Raw genomic sequence first — 23,141 nt, 5'->3', positions numbered from 1 at the left:
GAAAGAAAACATTGACTAACTGTGAAGATTTGACACTATAGGAGTGTACCTGTCTGTATAGCTTGATATTCAAGGATACCAGCAACACAGCTGTTGGATGAAATGAAGGCAGTGGTGAACAAACCACCCGATTTGTTTTCCATTGTTAGGTGGTGCAGTCTTTGGGATCACATGAACAAATCTGCAGACCCTCTGGGCCCACTGTGGTTCTATGTGATCTTATACCATGAATCATAAAAATTCAGAAAGATGTCAGGATATGTTGTTTCCATCATTGTAATCATGGTAGGGTTAGTGTGATCCTTTCCAAGGTACGATTTTTTATTAAAGTAGAAGCCATCTCTTGTTGTCACAGAACACACACTTCACAGAAAAGATTAATTTTAATTTATAGACATTCAGCCATAAAATAAAATCAATAATTATAAACCTGCATAGCCAAGTTCATAAGATTTTAGAGCCAGTCTTCTTTAAAAACTGGACCATGGTATGAACTGAGTGACTTTGGACAAATTACTTAACTAAATCTCTAGAGTAGAATCTGTTATGAGCATTAAAAAACATAATTGTGCAAAAATAACGCTTAGCACATAATAAATACTTGAAGATAAATGTTAACAGGCTGTTGAGGCTTTTATCCTGTTTTTTTTTTCACTCATCTACAAGTTAATATGTTTCTTTTCTCTCTTTTTAAAATTGGTTCTTTTTACTTATGCATGATAGTAGAATTAATTTTGATAAAATTATAAAAGCATGGAATATGTCTTATTCTAATTAGACTTATTCTTGTGGATGTACACGATGGTGGGATTCACTTAGGTATTTTCATACACGTACCTAGGAAAATTATGTTAGAGTCATTCCACCATCTTTCCTCTATTGGAAATAAGTTATTTATATTGACTTGATCCAATGACTCTATACTATTTGTCTCAATTATCTTGTAGAGATTAATCTATGTGTACTATAAAACCAACATGCATTTTTAAATTCTTTTATTAAAAAATATGTGTCAAGGATCTCATGAAAATAGAAGGAGACCAATAGAGTAAAGGGAGGAAGAAAGGAGGGCATGAGGAAGTACTGGGGACAAAATATAAGAAATTACACGATGTCCATGTACAAAAGTCCCACAATGAATACTGCTATTATGTATAATTATAATGCACTAATTAAAATAACAGTAATAAAAATAGAAGGGGGATTAGAAGACTATAGCAGAGTACAGCGAGAGGATTGGGGGAGAGAGGAGCGGAGGGAAAGGGAAGTTACCAAGGAATAAGACAGATCCGATTATATTATATATGTATACAAATATGGCATAATGAGTCTCACGATTATGTAAAACTGTAATGCACCAATAAAATTAAAAATTAACTGTAATGCACCAATAAAATTAAAAATTAAAAAATGCAAAAGAATTACATATGCAAAATAATATAAATTTATCAACATGCATTTTTTAATGTTAGAACTTTGTCTAAAAGGAAGGTCATTTGCAATAACCTTGTTTTTCTCTGCTATGCTGAGAAAGTTGGCAAAGTTAAGCATAAGTCTATTTAATCGATAAAAAATTCTAAAGTCTATAAAAATTAACAAGTGACAATGATATGATGTAATATCTGACCTGTTTTTCTTTTTCTCGTTTCCTCTAAACTTTTAATTACCTTGTATTTTAGATAAAGCAAAATCCAGCTAATGCTTGGCATCTAATGAGTGTTTCTTTGTTGAATTAAGAGAAAAGGAAATAAATAAATATTTTAATTGTGTTCAGAGGCAACAGTTCCTAAATGGAGGCTAACCAGACCTTAATTAAAGTATTCAGGTTAGAAAACATTCTGCCACATACTCTTCTTATTCAAGTGCAAAACTACTTGGATTAATTTATTGGGATAGGACAAGGGTTAAGTTCTTTAAACTAAGAGAGGCTGAACAATTTTATGGTACCTTTATCTACAATTAGGGTTTTATTATAAAAGGGACTCTAGAGATGAAATGGTTCAATCTCTTTAATTTAAAGATAAGGAAACCAAGACCTTAAGAATTGAAATGGCTTTGTCCTATGGAGACTGAGCTGCAGGGGGAATTTTCAGTTCTTTTCATCAGTCATATCTTCCCCTCCCACCCTCTCTCTGTACTAGGGAGTGAACCCAGGGGATTAAGTAAAAATAAATTTAAAAAGAGGGCTGGGTTCAGCCATTTTTATTTATTTTTAATTTTGAGAAGGGGGTCTCACTAAGTTGCTGAGATTGGCTTTGAATTTACAATCCTCCTGCCTCAGCCTCCCAAGCTGCTGGAATTATACCTGTCATCTCTTAAAGGGATATGCCCCAGGATGCTTGTTTAGATGAACATTTCCCTCTATTCCAAGACACTTACATATTTCCAAAAAATAGCAAGATAAAGACTGTGGTTGAGGACCTTGACTTTTGGGTCATAGAAACCTGGATTGAAATACTTGCTTCACCACAAAGCATTGGTCAAATTATCTAATCTCTGTTCTCAGTTTCCTCATCTACAAAGAGAGGATGACAAACTCTTGTCATCTTCAAAACAGAAATAGCAAGATTTTGACAGTTTATTATTAATGATTAAGGTAATAGTTTATAAAGGATTACCACCAGCTGGGTGCATGCTAAGCCATTAGTACCCATTAACTATTATTGGAATATAAATTAGAAGTGGGAGAGAAAGTTGAATGGAAGAGATATAGGCAAGGATAATCTTATATTTTGCTAAAAGCAAATGAGTTTGAGTTTATGAGTTTGGCTTCAAGTTTCCCTGTAGCCAACATGGAAAAATAGAAATGATTAATTAGGAAGTTAGATATATTAATTTATATATATAAATTAATATATGTGTATGTGTGTGTATCCAAACCAGAACTGCCCTCATTCACCCCTATCTTTGAATTTCCAAACAAGGTTTCTTTGTACCAGACACAACAGTGTGTAGGTTTTAGAAACTAGTTGAATTATAATAAGGGTTGCCTGAGACTCTCCTTTGCATTCCTACATGGGCACCCAGCTTCTCGAGAGCTCCTATAGGAGAGAACCCTGCTAGGGATCTTCTCTTTGGTACCTTCTATCCTCTGAAAGACCTTGGATGTGGGCAATGGTGAACTGGGGGTTATTCAGTTATTTCCCCCACCCACATCAGATACTTGTAAGGTAGTGGCCTTATTCCCCTTCATATTTTCACTCCTTGAGTCTCGAATATGGTGGATGCTTAGTTAATGTTTGTGAATTGCAATAATGTTAATGAACATGTGCAAAAGAATTACCTGTATGAGAGCCCTTCCATTTAGACCCTGGTTGTGACAGAGACATTATTTCTATATTGAGTATTATAAAATTTTCAACCAACTCTGATGACAGTGCCAAAGGCTTAAATCACAGTATTTTAGATGAAAAATAAAATCTATATGAACTCTTCTTCCCTGGGTACTGATGTGCAGCGACTTGTGTTATTAAATGTCAGGATGAAATAGAACCAGTTTTCTTTAAAAAAAGGAGAGAAGTGTAATTCTAGCACTTCAGGTATCTTTAGGAGCAGGGATATTAATCAATTTCCTTTCAAGACACGTACATCATTTTACCTCATGCAAAGTCATGACCAAAACCTCGTATCTCAAAGATGTAGTGTACTCTGATTGGAATATCACCAACAGAGAAAATATACAATGATTATGTTATCACAAAAACATTTCTATATCTGCATATTTAGATATGTGAAATACCCTAAATTTTCTTTAGGAAATGTTGAAAGGTACTTATTTTACAAGATTATTTTTTTCTTTTCATGTATTTATTATAGCTAAGAAGCAATTTATTTTCTCAAAATAAGCATTCCCAGATTGATTTCCTTTACATCTCTCTTCATTTATCGAAGTTCATAAAATTATATGAGAGAAATGTTGGCACTTATTCAATGTGGTGTTTCTTTTTCTTTTTTGTTTGCAATTAGGTATTTCTCTCCATTTTAATTACAAGCTAGGAGTCCTTTAAATGTTAAGCAGGAAGGTAATTGAAAGGTCATTTGGCATTAACTGGGGTTCACACCGGGACCTGACTTGCTTCCTGGTGCTGCATGTAAGCCAGGATTCAAATTGTGGGACAGGGTTTTCCTGGACCAAAAGGTAATTATGTAACCCTTTTTCCTTTCTCAGCCCCGTTGCTTTGACTGTCTGAAGTTAACATGTCCCTGAAAAACGAGCCAAGGGTAAATACCTCTGCACTGCAGAAAATCGCTGCCGACATGAGCAATTTGATAGAAAATCTGGACACTCGGGAACTCCACTTCGAGGGAGAGGAGGTGGAATACGATGTGTCTCCCATGGATCCCAGGACTCAGGAAGGTAAAGCCTGCAGATCTGAGGGAGAAGGGAGCCCGTCAGAGTTGGTTGACAGAGCACAGTTTGAAATAACCAGCGAATGATCTGTCTTCCTTGCAGAGATCAGAACACAGAGCTGAGAATCATCCCCTAAGAGGCTTGCTTATTTTAGCGATTGATTCTCAAAAGGAGGCCAAAATCATGCTACTGCCACCTGTTGGAATAACTTTGTTTACTTTTTATTTTTTTAGGATATATCCCTTTCTCTGCTATCTATAACACTCAAGGATTTAAGGAGCCTAATATACAGACGTATCTCTCCGGCTGTCCAATAAAAGCACAAGTTCTGGAAGTAGAGCGCTTCACGTCTACGACAAGGGTCAGAGCACTTAAGAAGTTGTCTTTTTTTTTTTTTTTTTTTTTTTAGTTTTTTGGTGCTAATTTTTATTTCATTTTATTTTTACTTAATTAATTAATTTGTTTTAATTTGCTATACAAGACAGCAGAGTGCATTTTGATTCATAGTACACAAATGGATCACGATTTTTCATTTCTCTGGTTGTACACAAAATAGAGTCACACCATTCGAGTCTTCATACGCGTACCTAGGGTAATGATGTCCATCTTATTCTACCATCTTTCCTACCCTCATGCCCCCTCCCCCCCTTCCCGCTATCCAGAGTTCCTCTATTCTTCTGATGCTCCACAGGAGCCACCCTCCAAACCCCCCGAAAGAACTTGCCTTTTTGTTAATACGTGTGGATCACTACGTTGACTTCCATTTTCCTTTCTCCCAGCTATGACCCTATTCTTTAGGTTTTTGTCTGTCTTTTTGTTTGGACTGTTTCCAAATTCTCAAATCCTGAGATTTTGATTCCTTCTTATTTCATCTTTATTTGCATACTCCTTTCTCCCCTTTCTGGACAATACTCTTTGTGGCATTGAAGGCAATTTATTAATTTAAATTGCAAGGTGCCTCTCTGAGCCTTCCTCTTTCCCCAGTTTTGTTTCATTTTAGACTTTTCAAGCATATCCATCATAACTAGAATACCAAGTACAAGTCAGGGAAGAGTTTAGTTTTCCTAATGCTTATTTAGCAAGATACTGCTTTTTCTACTTGGCTTTAAAAAAAAAAAAATACTGCCAGGTGCTGTGCCACATACCTGCAATCCCAGCAACTTGGGAGGCTGAGATAAGAGGATCACAAGTTCAAAGCCAGCCTCAGCAACTTAGTGAGACCCTGTCTCAAAAATAAAAAATAAAAGGTGGGGATGTGACTCAGTAGTTAAGCACCCCTGGGTTTAATCCCCAGTACCAAAACAAAACAAAATAACAAAAAACATGATTCAAGATTAGCCAGTGTTGTTACCCAAAAGCAATGCCGAGGGAATTCTACCTGCAGACTCTGCCTCTCTGTTTTTTAACTGAGGCTCCATCCTTTAGTCTTCATTCACATGTTTTCACTAAACAGTGACAAAGCTCTAGAGTAAAATGCCTTCACCAGGCCAACCTAAACCTGTACTCATGCTCCCATGCTCATCCCCAATTTACACCCACCTGGTGTAGCACCTGAGGCTTTTCTTATGCTTTAGGTTCACATCTCCCTGATAAACTGTTGAGCATCTCTGTGATGACCTTTGCCTCTTATGTTAATTGCCTGCTTTTAGATTGAGAGACAATAACGTGTAAGAGGTAAATGTACAGACTCTAGAGCCAGACTGCAGGGTTAGTTACTGTCCTTGCTTTGTTATCTCAAAACAAATTACTTAACCTCTCTCAATTTCCTCATCTGAATAATGGGTACCATAGTATTAGTAGGTTATAATAAAAATACACAGTATATTATCCAAGTATATACTATATGCTTAGTACTGCAGCAACTGCTTCTACCCACCCTTCCTGAACACTGGTAGTGCCCCAGGGCAGTGGGGAATGGCATAGATGAAGGTAGACATTGCAGTGTGTTTCAGAAGGAGCAGGGAAGAAGACATGCTATACCTTTTTTTTTTTTTTTTTTAAGGACAAATTTGTTTAAGGTGGTGCTCCTGGCATCCACCACCTCCTACTTTCCTCTCACCTTTACCAGTTACCTGTTCATTTTTGTACTTGTGGCCTGGACTCCTTCCTCCCTCCCTCCCTCCCCCACCCCTCTCTCTCTGTTTTTTGCGCGTGCACGCACATATTTTCTCTCTCTCTCTCTCTGAGTATGTGTAAGGGTTTGTAGGAGTGTGGCGTGATCCAAAGTATGTCTTGTGTAATTTATCATGTGGATCGTTAAGAGAATATTATTTCTGTGATCAATTGTTTCTGAAAAATATTTGCTTAAAGTACTTATGCAAAGTATGTAGGCTGAACTTAAGTATACTTCCATGTTACTAATTAATTAGCTATTTTTCATTGAGAGCTTTTGGAGTTTTTATTATCTAAAATACCAACCATTTTTGTTTATCACTGTAGGTGCCAAGTATCAATCTATACACTATTGAATTAACACATGGGGAATTTAAATGGCAAGTTAAAAGGAAATTCAAGCACTTTCAAGAATTTCACAGAGAGCTGCTGAAGTACAAAGCCTTTATCCGAATTCCCATTCCTACCAGAAGGTAACCATTTCAGAATTTAGATGAAGTTAACCCAACACACAAATTGGATGGGAGTGTATTTCATTCATTTTCTATGTCATCTAGTCGCTTGTTGGTAGATATTTTCAATTAAATAAGCTCTTTTAAAAATAAGACATTTCATGAAATATGAGAGTTCAAAGAATTCTCTAATAAATGTTTGCATTATGTGTGTGTGTTAGACACACGTTTAGAAGACAGAACGTCAGAGGGGAGGAGCCTCGAGAGATGCCTAGTTTGCCCCGTTCATCTGGAAACATGATTCGAGAAGAACAGTTCTTTGGTAGGAGGGTAAGTTCTTTCACCCTTTTGCTGATTTTATTGGGCTTTTTATTTTTTAATTTTTTCTTTTTAGATATACATGAGAGTAGAGTGTATCTTGACATATTATACATACATGGTCTTCTGTTGTTTTGAACATAGTTTTGCAGCACAGTAGAAAGGTGGCACTTAATGAGAGGTGAGGGGTTCCAGCTGAAGTTTCTTTTACCTGCTGGCCTCTAGCCCTAGCAAGGTTGAGCTTCTCTGGAACCAGTTAGGCATCCCCATCCTCCCAAGCCATCGAGAGGGTGTATCAGCACTGAAGAGTGTTTGTTGGTAGCTATGCTGTGAAGAGCTGTCCTCCTCCTAGTACCTCCCTAAACTTGTTGTGAATTGAAGATTGAGTGTATCATGTTGGGTTTTGAGATCTACTCTCTTAAAATCATTTATTTCCATTTCCATACATTTGCTCCTATATGTTAGTTCACTTTAAATATTAAATATGGAAAGTTGCATTGCTCTGCTCTAGGTGGGGCAGTTAGCGTTTAGGAGAGTAGGCTGAGCACAGACTCGCATGCTAGAATAGGAAACTCAAGATAAGAGATGTGTTTGCCACCCTGCTACGATTGGTACTGCAAGGGGTGAGGGACTTGCATTTTTTATTAGGATATTAATCGGTAATTTGTTCATTTCTGTGCATTCTGTTTTATAATCTGAAAATTTTATGTTTCAGAGGGAATATTTTTTTCTTGTGTAGTTATCTTTGTTTAAAATCTTTTTAGGGGTCTGGACTAAATATTTTCCAAGATAACTTAGACATATAAAATTACATAATTTCTGGTTATTGTGTGCACATGTATGAGCCCAACTAAAAGTGATTATACCTATTAACCCTCAGTGATTCAGCAAAAAGGTGCTGGCTTAATGTGTCAAGGTCAATATACTTGATATATGTTACTGCAATGCTCCAAGTCTATAAACCTCCGCTTTCCCCATACACACACATTTTAACATATTTGAAAAATCAAGGTTAGAAAATCTTTTTCTTTTAACATTTTCCTTCCTTATTGCTTGAAAACTATTCAAAAATTATGATGAATCTACGGGTAAATTAAATGCTGGAATTGAAAATACACAGGTGTTTTGGTAAAATCAACAAATGACTTGAAATTACCTACCATGAACAAATCCTGTTCTAATAGCTATGGAGGATTAAAAACATACAGCTCAGGTCTTGTTAGCAATTTATAAAAGACCTATGCATGTGGAATATTAAATAGCAAGAAGAGATTTAAATAATAATTGAAGAAAAACTATAGAAATAATACATTAATGCTATTCAGGGTTCCTTGCCCAGTGATAATATTAGCAAATATTATCATAACTTACAGGGGTTAAGATGAAATGATGATTTTATCATTATCACTATTTAAATTTTTCTATGGCTATATTAATTCTTATCTAAAATATTTGCATTACAGAAACAACTAGAAGATTACCTGACAAAGATACTAAAAATGCCCATGTATAGAAATTATCATGCCACAGTAAGTACTCTTCAGTGATTTAAATTTTGAAGTAATTTCTAAAAGAGTAAATTGTGAGCTGAATTTTGAGTGATTTTTTTAACACAGTGCTTGCATCCACATTTACATTTTTCCTTGAATTAAAACAAATTAATGAATACAAAATTGATTTGACAGCCGGGAGCCAGTTTATGGTGATATGATGCTATATTTAAAATATTGAATAGAACTTAATATGTCTCTAACAACAGACTTAAGTGAGCCGGAGTGCTACCGCAGACTGGATTATCTAGAAATCAACCCTGTTCTCCCCTCAGGCTTCTTCTGCCAAAAGTCCTTTTGAGTTCCAGAGAAAAAACTTTAAGCAGTAAGTGATGAAAACAGCTAAGCAGAGTTGAATACCCAAGACTTTCTGGAGCATATTTGGATGGCCATCTGATTGGCCTGTCTTTTCATGTGAAAGTGAGAAGCTTGAGAAAGCCAGGCTCTTCTTAAGGAAGAGCTCTCAAGAAAAGAGAAGAGGGTGGTGGGGATTGGAGATTGGAGGCACCCCGGAGATTGATCTTGGGAGCCAGGCAGCTGGCAAGCAGGAAGAAGCAGGTTTACAGTGCCAGCATACAACCAGCTCTACCATCTTAGGGGCCCTTGAGGATAACGCAATTTAAAAAGGTTAGTTTTCAGTTATCCAGGGGTCTGGAAACTGAGAATGTCTGGGTGTAGACTGTATTGCTGTAGGGTCAATGCATGGTGCAGAACATAAAGAGTAGTGCACTTGTGACTTGGCCTCTAGTTTAGTGAATACCATCACATAAATCCGTAAATGAAAGAGGGTATATTTAGGAGAGGAATAGAGAGCGCTTGGCTCTGCTGAGTTTCTCAGGGGTGGGAGGTGCCCTTTTGCTCCTGCCTGCATATTCCTGGGAAGCTGGTCCAAAGATGCGCACGCACACCTGCTTCCCTTACACATAGCTGGCCCAGAGCCAGCCTGCTGCTCATCTCCTGCAGCAGCTCATGCAGGGATATTTGATGGACTTGAGGGAACTTCTGTGTCTTCCTGGAGAAGCATTTTCTCAAGAAAGTCAGCAGTTTGGGTTCCATCAGAGGATCTCCAGAGTAGGGTGATGGGAGGGGTCAGGTCTTTTCTAGGATTTAGAATCATATAAGGTTGAAATAACATCACAGGTAAGGGAACTCTGCTGTTTTTACTAAAAACATTGCCCTTTGTTACAGTTTGTGAAATCAGATGTGCTGTTTTCTTTAATGCAGAATTATTTAAATGTATACTAATACCTGTGTCAATAATCTTCCATTTTTCTTACTTTTCTGCCTGATTATGACTTTACTTGTACTATTTCTTTTGGTTTTAGGACAGTACTTGGTGAGTTCATTCTTTTCTTTCCATGTACATTATTACATTTTGGATTCTGATGTCAACTAAAAAATGTTTACATTTTTTTAAGTGTTCATTTAAATTACTTTTCCTGTCATAAAAATCTTTTCAAAGTTAATCTATATTGTGTTTAGATATCCCAGGGTGCCTTATAAATATTTCCTTTGGAGAAGAAAACCTAGTTAGTAACTTGATAAATATATTATCCCCATCAAAAGTGAGGGGATCTCATATTACTAAGATTATTCCCTCCAACAGCTGAATTCTCCAAAATGATTCAAGCATTAGATACAATTTGATATACATTAATTCTCTAACCTTATTTTCCTTTCATATTAAATTTAATCTGGTCTAAAGACTAGATTCACAGGTCTCCACATCACATTCATAAAATTAGATTGGCATCTATGTGTTTCCCTTGGTAATTATGAGAAATTTTAAAAAACCCATCTGCAAAAAGCATACTACAAGTCATTTTATATATGCACATATAATAAGTTTATACTTTAAGAGTACAAAATGAGTCTATTTAAAGTTAATTCAGGTCCTTAAACTGATAGCATCATGGATCATAGATCAAGGAACTAGATAGGATACATCCTCATTAACTCTAGAATGGTCCAGATCTATATTTGGAATCTATGCTTTTGACAAATAATTTGGCTGATTCTTATCTGGAGAGTTTGAGAGACTAAAATGTTATTGCCAACTTTAAAATGTCTTGGTAAAGTTGAACTACTTTAAAAAGTGGAGAAAGATTATTGTGGGATTTGTGTAATAGGATTTACCAGAAAGAACTGTGTTTAGGCTTCAAAGCAGTGACTGTTCAGTTTTCTCAAATGGATTTTGAAATTAGACATGGAGAGTTTTTCCTTTTTCCTTTTATTAAGTCATTGGTTGGGTAGGCACTCAGACAACAAACTCTTCCAGGATTATGAAGACTTTGTTTTTATTTCCTTTTTTCCTCCTTGTGGTTGGGACAAACAGGACATCCCAGTGTTCTAGCTGATTCTGCATCACAGTTCCATCAGAGATTATTGGTAATTCAGTCAGTTTCCTGAATGTAAAGTGGGCACACCTGTATTTTACTTTCTTACTTGACATAAATTTGTGAAAGAAGTAGCGCTCCATACCTGAGTTGTACAATAACAAGAACTCATGTAAGAATTCCTCTTGTGTTCTGAAACTGAGTCAGTGCCCACTAACAGGGCACTTTAAATAGTTACTGGAAAATGCTTATCTTCCAGGGAATTGAAAGGAAGAGGAATAAGGAACAATAAATTTATTTATTTTTCTTACCTAAGATTAAAATCTATGTGTGGAACAAAATGCACTGTTTTCTAGAGAAGTCCCTAAACTGATAGGATCTTATCTTAATCCTAACTAGAAGTAAATCATTTCACTTCTGTAACTCAGATGCCTTATCTCCAACATAGTGATTAGTTTGAAATCTTGCTTGGAACCTCCCACAGATCAATAGTATTGAGTTCACCTCCCTCCTTCATAGGATGAATGACTTTAACTTGAATGGAAGAATAGGTAGGGAATAAGATGCACACAGGGTATCCATTTCAACAGAGAAGAGCTGTACTGAATCAAATGCCTGCATTTGCAGATTAAGGGAGGTGCTTTCTTTCTCCTGATGGAATCTCAGAAGGATGCAGACCTTAGTCCAACCTTAGCATTCCTACGTTGATGAGATGTCTCCTTAGTACCCTGTACCTCTGTTAACTGTTTTATTTGGAAGACAGCCATCCCTAGAGTACCTGGGCCTCCCCTTCTCCATCACCAGAGGATTGCCTTTCCCAACCCTCTCATCTTCCTGTATCTGAGAATTTTCCATTTGCCCACACACTTAAATTTTTGGCTACCTGAGGAATGGAAGGGGCCTCTGAAAGTCATCATCCCCTTATCCTTCAAAGATAGATGGAAAGGACAGGGTGATTGCCAGGTTATTTCTAGGGCCCGTGTTACCCTTAGGTTTGGTTGCTTGCCTCTTGGCACGAAAATTCCTGCAGCACGTTTCTCTAACCTTTCAAGTATCCAATTGGTAAGTCACATTGGTATTTTCAACTTGAGACAACCTATTGCCAAGAACATTATTTAATTGAATTTTTCACAACTCCTTCTCCAAAACAAAAACAAAAAGATACCCATTGGTACTTTGCACAGTAAATCCCATGGGATATTGTTAGGTTCAAATGATCTTTAAATTCTTTTACCTGAGAATCATATGCCCAAATGGAGAATGGAATTCTTATCACTGAAGATGCACTGAGAGGTTTGCACAACATAATCTTTGTAAAATTGCACATTTTGTTCATTTGGTTTCCCTAGAAATTGGTGATAACACATTTACTTTCAATTTGAAAAATCTGTATTTGACCATTATTGCCAATAGTTTTTTTTCTTTTCTCTATAATAGTGCTGATTTCTCTTTGAAATCTCCCATTAGTCAAACTTTAATAAGCCATTAAGATAAATTAAATTTCATAGTAATGTACAATTACAATTTTCTACATTATAATGCATATTTTTATTTAGATGAAATTCCTCACATTTAGCAATTTTGTTATGTTCTAAAGTTATGAATTATTTTCAGAGATTATTTCTGTTGTCAATTATTAAATGATAAGAGCTATATAAATAAGAATATCTAGAAATTAGACAAGTGGCTTCCTTGATTTTTGTCTTTAGTTCTTATTCTTCCATTCAGTTGTTTACACATCTATAGTAGTTTCTTCAAATATAAAATAGGATTCGCATCATCCTAGAGATAAAATGAGAAGCTATGTCTTAGGGTCTTAAAATATTTTGCATTCTATGGTTGACAGTCTGAATGTCATTTCTAATAACCACATAGGTTACTACATTTTCCAATTAGAAAGTATTTTCACAAATCAGATAAAAAATGTATGGTGCTGAATCACTGGGTTTTATGTAAGAAATGAAATTTAAAGACTTTGGCTTTTAAAATTCTTATTTAAAAAGTATTATGTGAAGATATGTTTAACTTGGGATTTTTAAAAGTTATTTAAATGCTTTTAATTTGTCTTTACAACTTATGCATAGATTTATTGAATTTTCATTAAACTCTGAACATATTTTTCAGTTGTCATCTAATATCTGTATACTGTGAAAAAAATCTGATAGGTAAATCCTTTTTAATTTTCAAAATGTACTTTCTTCAAATAACCCAAGAAAAGAAATACAAACATTTAATTGAATCTCACAAGAATTTACGATTCTAAAATATTTGTGATTTTTTCTTATAATATTAATATTAAGCATTTCCAAACAGAAATAAAGTATGTATTTCATTTGGTAAATCTCAGTTACAAACCTAGATCAAGTGCTACTTCCTCTGTGATATCACATTAGACAGGTGTGCTCTCCCCTCCCCCTATTCTGTAACTTTATAACTGCTTTCATGTGAAACCTGCCTGGTTCTTCCCACAGAACTTTGTTCCATGTCTAATCTCCCTTCTCTGTACTTCCTGATTGATGCTGGGAGAATATTTTTTTCTGTGGAAGCTGTTATTGGCATGGTTTAAGGACCACTGGCAGATCTAGACTTACTGTTGGCTGCTTAAAAAGAATAAATCTGCACATTGGGAATATCACTATTTCTAACTTTGGTTGTTTCAAGGATTACTGTAAAACCCCTGCACATGTTATGCATTACATACTATCAATTTGGTTTTCACTCTCTGTGTCTATGTTTGCATGTAGCTCTCACCCAGCTAGAATATGCAAAGTACTTAATTTGAACAAGATAAAGGTTGAATGACATTTTGCTTTTGCAGTTTAGTTTTGAGGATGATGAATTTGGTCTCACTTGGTACGAGTTCTATCCTTTGCTAATTATGGATGTTAGACAATTTACCTAAACCAGGGGTTGGCTAACTAGAACCCATGGGCCAAATAGAGCCCACTGCCTGTTTTTCTATGTTCTGTGAGCTAATAATAGAATTTTGTGTTTTAAGTGGTTGAAAAAATTTAAAGAATAAAACTTTGTGACATGTGAAGTTATATTTTATAATTACATAAAAAAGTTTTATTCAACACAGCCACACACGTTTATTTATGTGTGACTTATACCTGCTTTCCTACTACCATGGCAGAGTTGAGCAGTTGCAACAGAGACTTTATGGCCCTCAAAGCCCAAAATATTTACTGTCTGATTCTTTGCAAAAAACCTTAGCTTACCCCTGCTCATTTTCCTCTTCTGTGCAATGGGAAAATAGTAACTACCTTCAGAGGGGTTTGAGGTAACGTGTGAAAACTGCCAAACACAATGCCAACACATAATAAGTCTTCAGTACATGTTAGGTGTGGCTGTTGTTATTACAATATTTATAGGTTTTAATCTATTAATTTCTACAATGAAGATGGTCTTCAAATTCTCTTCCTTTTTGACTCATCAAAAATAATTCTTCCTGTTAGGCCTGATATTCCCTAACTTCTCTGCAACATGCAATGCCATGATTTTCTCTGACCCTTCTTCACCTCGTTCACTAAGGACAGCTGTGCATCCTGTTGCCTTCCTGCTCCTTCTGTTCTCTTCCCCTTCATCCGTCGCTTCCTCCTGTTCCTGCATCTGGCCCCACCTCACTGCCTTCACATGTTCTTTTATTATTGGGTGCACCCTATGCCACAGAACCTTCTCCTCCAACAACAAAAATGAACAGAGAGCAATATTGGAAGTGAAGTCCCTTTCCTTGGCCTTCTTGAGCATTTGGTCTCCACATCATCCTTCATGGTTGTGTTTTAGCTATGTGCTTCTAATCAGTACTTTCTCAGGGCAATACCATCATTATCGATCTCTCTAGAGTGTACCAAACAGCATTTGCCCATAGTGGTACCCAATAATGTGTTTTTGTAAACAGAAATGAATTTCCTTCCTTCCTTTCTCCCTTGCCATCCCTCCTTCTTTCTCCCTCCCCCGTTCTTTAACTTTCTAAAGTGTATTTTTTTTTCACTTCTTTCCAGACAGAATTCCTTGACATAAGCCAGCTATCTTTCATCCGCGATTTGGGACCAAAGGGCCTGTGAGTTCCAGCATTGGATGCTTAGAGAGAAGTGTGAAAAGCTGATGTGCAGTGACATTCATTGTGGCAGCAGTGATGGAGTGCCACTGGATTTACCACCAGCTTGTTTCCCCAGTAGACTAAGACCAACTGAGGAGACCTGCTGTAAGAAGCAGAGCGTCTCCTTCAGTAGATGATGGTAGCAATGGCTCCACCATCTTCCTAATGTGCTGACAGCTCAGCTTCCTCCTAACCCAGCATTGGGAGTGTTCAGTACCCACAGCAAGGGTGGTCTGTGGGAGAAGGCACTCAAACAGACAAAAAAGGTCCTTTTCCAATCACTTACAAAAGTTTACAGTCACTCATGTTGATGGCTATTGAAAAATCATTATTCTCCTTCACAATATTAGCTCTTGGTCATAGAAAGTGCTTAAGTTTTAATTCTGGTTAGGAGCCCTGTCAGTCATTGTTTTAAAATTGTTTTTGTTTTTTAGACATTGTTATTGCTCCACTTGTCACTTTTTTTTTTTTTTTTTTTGGTATTGAGAATCAAAGCCAGGGCCTTGAGCATGCTAGGCAAGCACTCTACCTCTGAGCTACCTCCCCAGCCCCTCTTGTCACATCTTCCAAAACTAGTGGCTTTGCTCTACTTCCTTTGGTGTGGCTCCATTGTTGGAACTGTGAGTGGAGGGACGCAGAAGTGTGCTGGAATCTGTGGGTGAACACCCCTCCCCATGCCAAGTCTCAGCAGTGGGACCAAGAAGAAATGCTTGGAGTCTTTTTTAGGTTGTCATAGTGACTGGAGGGAACATGTAGCATTGAGAGCCAGGAGCCAGCAAGCCTAATCTTCTGCACTGTGCACAATAGAGCTGCACAGCCCCACATGCAAAAGAGGTGTATGTGACTGGGGTGCTTTCAAGACTAGCTGCTGGAGTACCCAGCCTTATCAGCGTGACACTTAGCACACTAGGGTGAAGGAGGAAAGAGTGGGGAAGAAAATCATGTGAGGAATGAGACCATTTATTTAGTCCCAAGTTGGGAAGCTGAACAAGCCAGGTTTGAAGATGGTGGATTAATTTGATGTCTCTTTTAGAGAAGGTATGATCATGAAGCGATCTGGGGGACACAGAATACCGGGTTTGAATTGCTGTGGTCAGGGAAGAGCCTGCTACCGATGGTCAAAAAGGTAGGACTGACGAGTTTTGTGTGTGTGTTTGTATTAAAAAACTGGGTGTTAGGGGAGTATTTATATACTCCTTTATATAAATCCTTTTAAAGTCATGGCAGAACAAATTTTATTATATTTTAAAATTCAAATTCCAGCATCCATTTCAAAAATCCTATTCAGAATTAGACTAATAGGCAGAGTATATAAACTTTATGCCTAAAATCCCAGTGGAGGGGCTGGGAGTATAGTTCAGTGGTAGAGTATCATGTACCTGGCATGCCTGAGGCCCTGGGTTCAATTGCCAGCACCCCAATACATTTAATTAAAAGGCAAGAAAATCCAACTGATATAAGACTCCAAAACTGGTCTGCCAAAGAAGAGGTATAAATGGTCAAAACAACTATCTGAAAAGAAGCTCGGCCATCTCTAGTCATTAGAGAAATGTATATCCAATCCACAATAAAATACAGTGACTATAATGAAAAAAGATGGATCATAATAAATGTCAATGAAGATGTAGAGAAATTGGGACCCTTAAACATGGCTGATGGAAATGTGAAACAGTGCAGTACTTTGCAAAGTTCTTCATGTTGTTAAATGTAGAGTTACCGTATGTCTATGTGCATATTCAAAATATCTATAAGTAATATGGGGACCTACCTCCAACCATATTTATTTAAAACAACACCAACAGAAAATATCATTAAGTTGGGCTTTTACTTTCTGAGCTTTGAAAGGCTGGAAAAAATTATAAGGAAAGGATTACAAGGAAAGATTACACTGAAGAAAATAGAAACTTTTTTGTTATAAAAAACATTTTTACTAAAGTAAAGAGGGAAATAATACACTGGCAAAAGAATTTGCTTTCAAATAAACTCTCCTGGATAAACTTTCCCAGCCCACTGTGGCCCCATGCGGATTCCTTGTGACCACTTACTGGCAGTGCTGTGCTTTGGTAATCTAGGTGCTAGATGGTCAGCGGCTATATGGTCACCATGGTGTCGCATGCGGGCTTGGGCGTTAAGCACTGATGATTCTTTGCCCCCAAACTCTGGGCTCCAGAACCCTCCTGCCTGTGTGCAGAGTGAACTGTAAGTGCAAGCAGCTCCCTCGATTGCTCCTGACTCCTATCAGTTCTTCACCCTCAGTTGAGATGATTGTCTGCTGCCCTATGCTGTCTTCCAGAGCTGCCGGGCAGGCTCAGAGCCCGATTGCCCATGATAAATTGCATGACAACACACCTTGCGGGCTCCCTTCCTGGCTGGTCTGCCTGTCCTACCCTACTGGTGCTTCCTGGTGCCACCTCCCTAATAAGCTACTCTACACATATCCTTAGAGCTCACTTCTCAGGCAAACCAACCTAAGGCAACTACTTAAGGAATGGAAGGCCTTGGTCAGCTTCATGCAGTCACTTCTGGAGGGCCTCGTGTATACCAGGTTGTGTTCTAGCTACTGTGGAACCAAGGTGCCGCCCTCATGGGGCTCTGTGTGAGGGAAAAGTAGGCAGTGATGACGTCAAGGAGCCAAGTAGGTGATTTAAATTTAGTCGGGCCATAGAGATAATGGGATAGTGAGGGATTTGGGGATTAGAATGGGTGACTTTAGCTGCTGGAGTCAAGGAAAGGCTCCCGAGGAGTTGAATTTGTGTTAGGACCTTTATGAGAAGCAGCAGCCACCAGATAGGGAGGGATTTTCTTATATATAAGAAATGTGGGTGCCCCTCCTCCTTTTTTTAACTTTAGATTAAATCATGTTTCAACCAGGACAATCTAAAAAAGATATGATCCTCCCTGGAATGAAATGTGTCATCATTTTAAATTGTGTAAATCTTTCTGTGAAGATTAAAGCCTTGGTTCCATATTAATATTTCCTGAGCCATATTTGAGGGATTTGAAATATCAGACATCATATATGGATGATAAAGAGTAGCTGACAAAATTAGTTTGAAAAGTTTCTCACAGTAGAAGTCTATTGTATTGGTGTCTAAAGCAGGGGAGTTACTTTTAGAGATGACATTCATTTTTAACTTTTTAATTATTTTCTTATGTATCCACAGAAAGCATTTTTGTACCAGATATTCAACTCAGAGGTTCTTAACCACTGAGCCACATCCCAAGCCCCCCCCTTTTTTAAACATGTATTTTATGTAGAGACAGGGTCTCACTGAGTTGCTTAGAGACTCCTAAATTGCTGAGGCTGGCTTTGAACTCATGATCCTTCCGCCTCAGCCTCCCAAGCCATTGGGATTACAGGTGTGTACCACTGTGCCTGGCTGGATCACTTTCTTATTTATTCTATATCAACAAACCAAAGTAAAGCAAACAAGGCAGTTAAACTTTCAATCAGGTCTCAAGATGACCATATCTCAGGGACAAGAAAAAAAAAAAAAAAAACAAGAGCAACAGAGAAAGCATTTTTCCCCCCACAGGATGAAACATCTTATCATAGAGCTCATTTATTGAGCAAATTCTCTGTACCTTATAGTAGATTCCATATTAAATTTCTCATCTCAAATTATGTCTCAAGACATGTATAGATGTTAAAAAATGAATTTAACATTTACACTGGTAGACTGTAAACTATACCAAGAATTAATATTTTAGACAGTAACAATATTTAAATGGTCTTATTCATTCTCTGGGAACTGTTCACGCAACCACTATTTAGTTAGGATGGTTGCCTTGCCTGAAGACTTCTTGATGCACATTCTTCTATTAAAGAAAAAAAAATCTATTGACAAGAAAGGAAGGAAGAAGGAAGGAAGGAAGAGAAATCAGAGGAGTTTCAATGAAGAACATAATTAAGAACTTTAAATAAAGGCAATTTACCCCATCTGATGACCGTTGAGAATAACTCATCACTGTCAAAACAGAAACCATGGCATTCAGTTTTCAAAATCCAGCTGTCAGTGCTCCACAGTTCCATATCTCCAGGCTACCTCAACTTGGAGGAGCAGGGGAGGCACTGCTTATACAGGATGCCACTCACCCACTGGAGTTGAGCAGGGCCCTGGCAAAACACAGCATCTCATTTCTGTTGTTAAACAGGGCTATGTCTGTGCAGGGTCTCTGTGAATTAGAGAAAACAGCCCCATTCCTGCAGGACGATACAGCCCGCACCAGCACCTCTAAGCAGGGCACACCCACACAGTGGCACCTGGTGACCTCTCCCTGCAGGAGTGTTTTGCAGCCCTTGACCCTGGTGGTTATGCCACAAGCTTGTGCCCTTGAGAGACTTTCTCAGATTTGTTTTTGACTGTTAATGGCTGGAGCTTGTGGCATCTGGATGTGGACCACCCCACTGTCATGCCACCCTGCTGTCCCTGGTGTGGAGTTCTGGCTGGAGTTGGCTCGGATGTCAATTAGATACCCTTGACTTTCAGGCAGGCAAAGACACAAGTCTGGGACATTTGATGTTCTCAGATCATCAGCTGTGGTTTCCAAAGCCTGTGACTCCTTCCTGGTCAGCCACATAGCATGCCATTGCCAGACAGCTGGGCCTGTGTCACATGTCTGCACTCTAGCTTGCATCACAAGCCAAACACAAGGAGGAGCTTTCACAAATATGCACGCTCTGTCTACTCTCTTAGCCTTAACCAGATTTTATCAGCAGGCAGCTACGTGTCTGGACTCAGTCCTTCCAGAATCCCTGAGTCACCTTCGATATCAGGGCCTTGGCGTTTACATTTCTTCTAAAATGTATAATGGCTGCATTTGCTGAAGATCGTTCTGGAGAATATGACCCTTAAATTGTTTGGTTGTCTTATGTTAGGTTCCTCAGTGAGAAACACTCAAAGTTTGGGTGAGACTCCTTTATTTTTTTAGTTTATTCATCCAACAGGAAAAACCAGGAAGCTCAGACCCACTTTCGTGTGCCATCTCTCTGCTACATGAGCTGACCCCCCTTGATGTGGCCTTTGTCTGTTTTCCCCACTCTTTCCTTACACGTGGCTGCCTCTTCCCTCTGCGTGGGGGCGGGGTGCACCTGGACCCTCTTTGGGATGTTACTGTTGGGACCCTTCCAGACCTCACGCAGACACCAGCTTTTCACAGCCAGTTAGAGGACTCCTCCTCTTTGAACTCATCCCTGTTGCTTCTCTCTTCTAGTCCCTATCCCATTTGGCTTAGAATGATCACAGTTTGTAGCCCCCATGAGCCTAGTAAGGTCCTCCGAGAACACACGTCCATGTCTTGATTTATCTTGGTGCTGCTTCCCCATTTACCCTTATTCTCAGCTTAACTCTTTACTTTTCCATTGTGAAGCTGTTCAATATATATTGAATTGAATGGAAATACTTTTGAGAAATGCCCCTGCCCCATGGAGTAGTAAATTTAATAAAATTTACAACGAAGCTAATTCACCAATTAACAAATAAGAGTGATGGCTTACGCTTAAAAAAAAGATTTACTTTATGAATCAGTAGAGTCTCATCTACAGTTTTTAGAGTACCTAAAAAACTACATTTTTACCTACAGTTTTTAGAGTATCTTATACTTAAGACTCGTCATAATAATTTATGCTTTTTGTTTCAGTCATTCGACACCATTTTGAAGTTCTTGTTCCCTTCATACAGGTGGTTAATAGTGAAAGACTCCTTCCTGCTGTATATGAAGCCAGACAGCGGAGCTATTGCCTTCGTCCTGCTGGTAGATAAAGAATTCAGAATCAAGGTGGGGAAGAAAGAGACAGAAACAAAATATGGACTTCGAATTGATAATCTTTCAAGGTAGAAAGTTCAAAAATTTATTTTGTTATTTTTTTTTTGAGAATTTTTAATATTTATTATTTAGTTTTTGGAGGACACAACATCTTTGTTTGTATGTGGTGTTGAGGATCGAACCCAGGCCGCACGCATGCCAGACGAGCGCGCTACCGCTTGAGCCACATCTCCAGCCCAAAAGTTAAAAAAATTTAAAAATTTTTTTTAAATTAAAAAACTCTCAAAGCCAAATTTTTCTCTCAAGAAAATGTAAAAAATAAAAATTTTAGAAAATGTGTTATTTAGAACTCATCCTCAATGTGAAGTAAATGAAATGATTTTTTTCTTCATTTGAACTTTATTAAATTTTTTATTTGTTCTAATTAGTTACACATGATAGTACAATGTATTTTGACATATTATACATATATGGAATATACCTTCTCATTCTTCTGGTTATATGTAATGTAGAATCACATTGGTGTGTCATCATATATGCACATAGGATAGTAACATCTGATTCATTCTGTCTTTCCTATTCCCATCCTCCCTCCCGTCCCTTCATCTAATCTGAGTACTTCTATTCTTCCTTCCCCTCCCCTTATCATTCATGTAAGAGTCAGAATAAGTGATGCTAGGGGTAGATATATGCCTATTTTAACAAAATTTACTTCTAAGCTAATTCACCAATTACCAAATAAGAGTGATAGCTTACACTTAAAAAAAGTTTTACTATATGAATCACTATAGTTAGTAAAACATGTAAAAAGGGATTTCATTCATAAAAATTCTGTTTACAGTTTTTAAGAAAAGATAACTTGAAAAAATACTTCAGTTATGTACTTATTATAGATTGTTGTTAGGGGGTACATGTGTGCAGATATGTGTGTTTCTTTCTGGAAGATCGTAATTATACCCTGAATAAGTGATTGATACGCAGATATACGTATGTATGTGCATATACATGAATATTTGTACATATGCACACACATATACACATTTGCCTTTGTATAGTTCACCCTCATGTATATAAATATATATACATTTCTTTCTCTCTTTGTACAAGTACCAATAGATACGTGCATAAATGTACATTTGTGCGTGCGTGTGTGTGTGTGTGTGTGTGTGTGTGTGTGTGTATAAAGACTCTGCCCTTCCTGTTAGTCTCTGAGAAGGGAATATTCAGGATTGTTGAAAATGCTGTGGTGCTGCCATTCACCCTTCCTCCTGGCACTGTGTTCCTCTTTTCCATGACTTTCCAGAAGTTAGGCTACAGTTCTGATTGGTCGCTGCAACAACTACTTTATTAGCTTCCTCATCTTCATTTTCCACCTGACTTACTCAGGCACTATTGCCAAAGGAATTCATTCAAATCCGGATTTCCCTGGCCTCCTGCCTGGTGTCTGTGCTCCTCGTCATTTTGTCAAATACCCCCAGGTTCTTCCACTTAGGATCTCAGGCCCTTGATCTCTGCCTGTATTGTCAACCCCTCCTGGGGACAGCTTTCATGGTTCTGTGTAGGCAGTTCCCTTGGCCACCCTGCCCACACTCTGCTTTCTCACCTCCTAATGCTTGCTGTCTTCCTTCCTCCCTTTGACCCCGCAGCTCTGATGCAGCTCTGATCCATATCCTATGACAAGGCCTCTGTCTGTCACTTACCTCTCCCACAGCATCTTTTCCCTTAGTAGGTTTTCAGAGGCATTTCAGCCCATGCAGTAGTAGCTGAGTGATAGACTAAGCCCAGGCACCTTTCCTGCCCTGCCCCCCTGCCCTGCCCCCAGCAGCTCACTGTGGCTCCTTTGCCACTCCTGATGGAGCTGTTTCCCTCCTCCCAGATCCATCACTCCTCCCGTCGCCTTCCCTGTCTGCACCCTAGCAGTATCCGCCACTCTGAAGGCCAGTGGCTGACAAATGGAGGGGAGCCGTTTATACATCCCTAATCTTTTGAATAATTATTTTAGAGCCCATAAATAGCACCTTCCTGGCTTCTCATGAACCCCTCCCCCCGCAAAAAAAAAAAAAACCCAAAGAGAAAACTTATGCTTCTCACTCACAGTCCTCTTGTTGTATCAGTGTGTTGCTGGATTTCTGCTTCAATGACAGAGAAATGGCT

The 23,141-nt window shown here is 38.0% G+C and overlaps 1 protein-coding gene across 7 annotated transcripts in view; it reads left to right on the top strand.

The window, feature by feature from the left end:
* Positions 1-23,141, top strand: part of PLD1 (phospholipase D1) — a 219,333-nt gene that overhangs the window by 94,709 nt on the left and 101,483 nt on the right. For all 7 annotated transcript variants that reach the window (XM_081300817.1, XM_081300815.1, XM_081300814.1 and 4 more), the window contains 8 exons: positions 4,169-4,357; positions 4,585-4,712; positions 6,791-6,936; positions 7,137-7,245; positions 8,697-8,762; positions 15,124-15,182; positions 16,255-16,347; positions 20,903-21,055. In XM_081300817.1, the coding sequence (XP_081156943.1) occupies positions 4,198-4,357; positions 4,585-4,712; positions 6,791-6,936; positions 7,137-7,245; positions 8,697-8,762; positions 15,124-15,182; positions 16,255-16,347; positions 20,903-21,055 (914 nt within the window). In that variant the 5' untranslated portion in view covers positions 4,169-4,197. The remainder of the gene's footprint in view (positions 1-4,168; positions 4,358-4,584; positions 4,713-6,790; positions 6,937-7,136; positions 7,246-8,696; positions 8,763-15,123; positions 15,183-16,254; positions 16,348-20,902; positions 21,056-23,141) is intronic.

The sequence above is a fragment of the Spermophilus citellus genome (genome assembly GCF_964194105.1).
Source record: "Spermophilus citellus genome assembly, chromosome: 7".
Lineage (NCBI taxonomy): Eukaryota > Metazoa > Chordata > Mammalia > Rodentia > Sciuridae > Spermophilus > Spermophilus citellus.
Note: the sequence above shows the minus strand (reverse complement) of the source record. Positions and strands in the feature narration are given on the sequence as shown.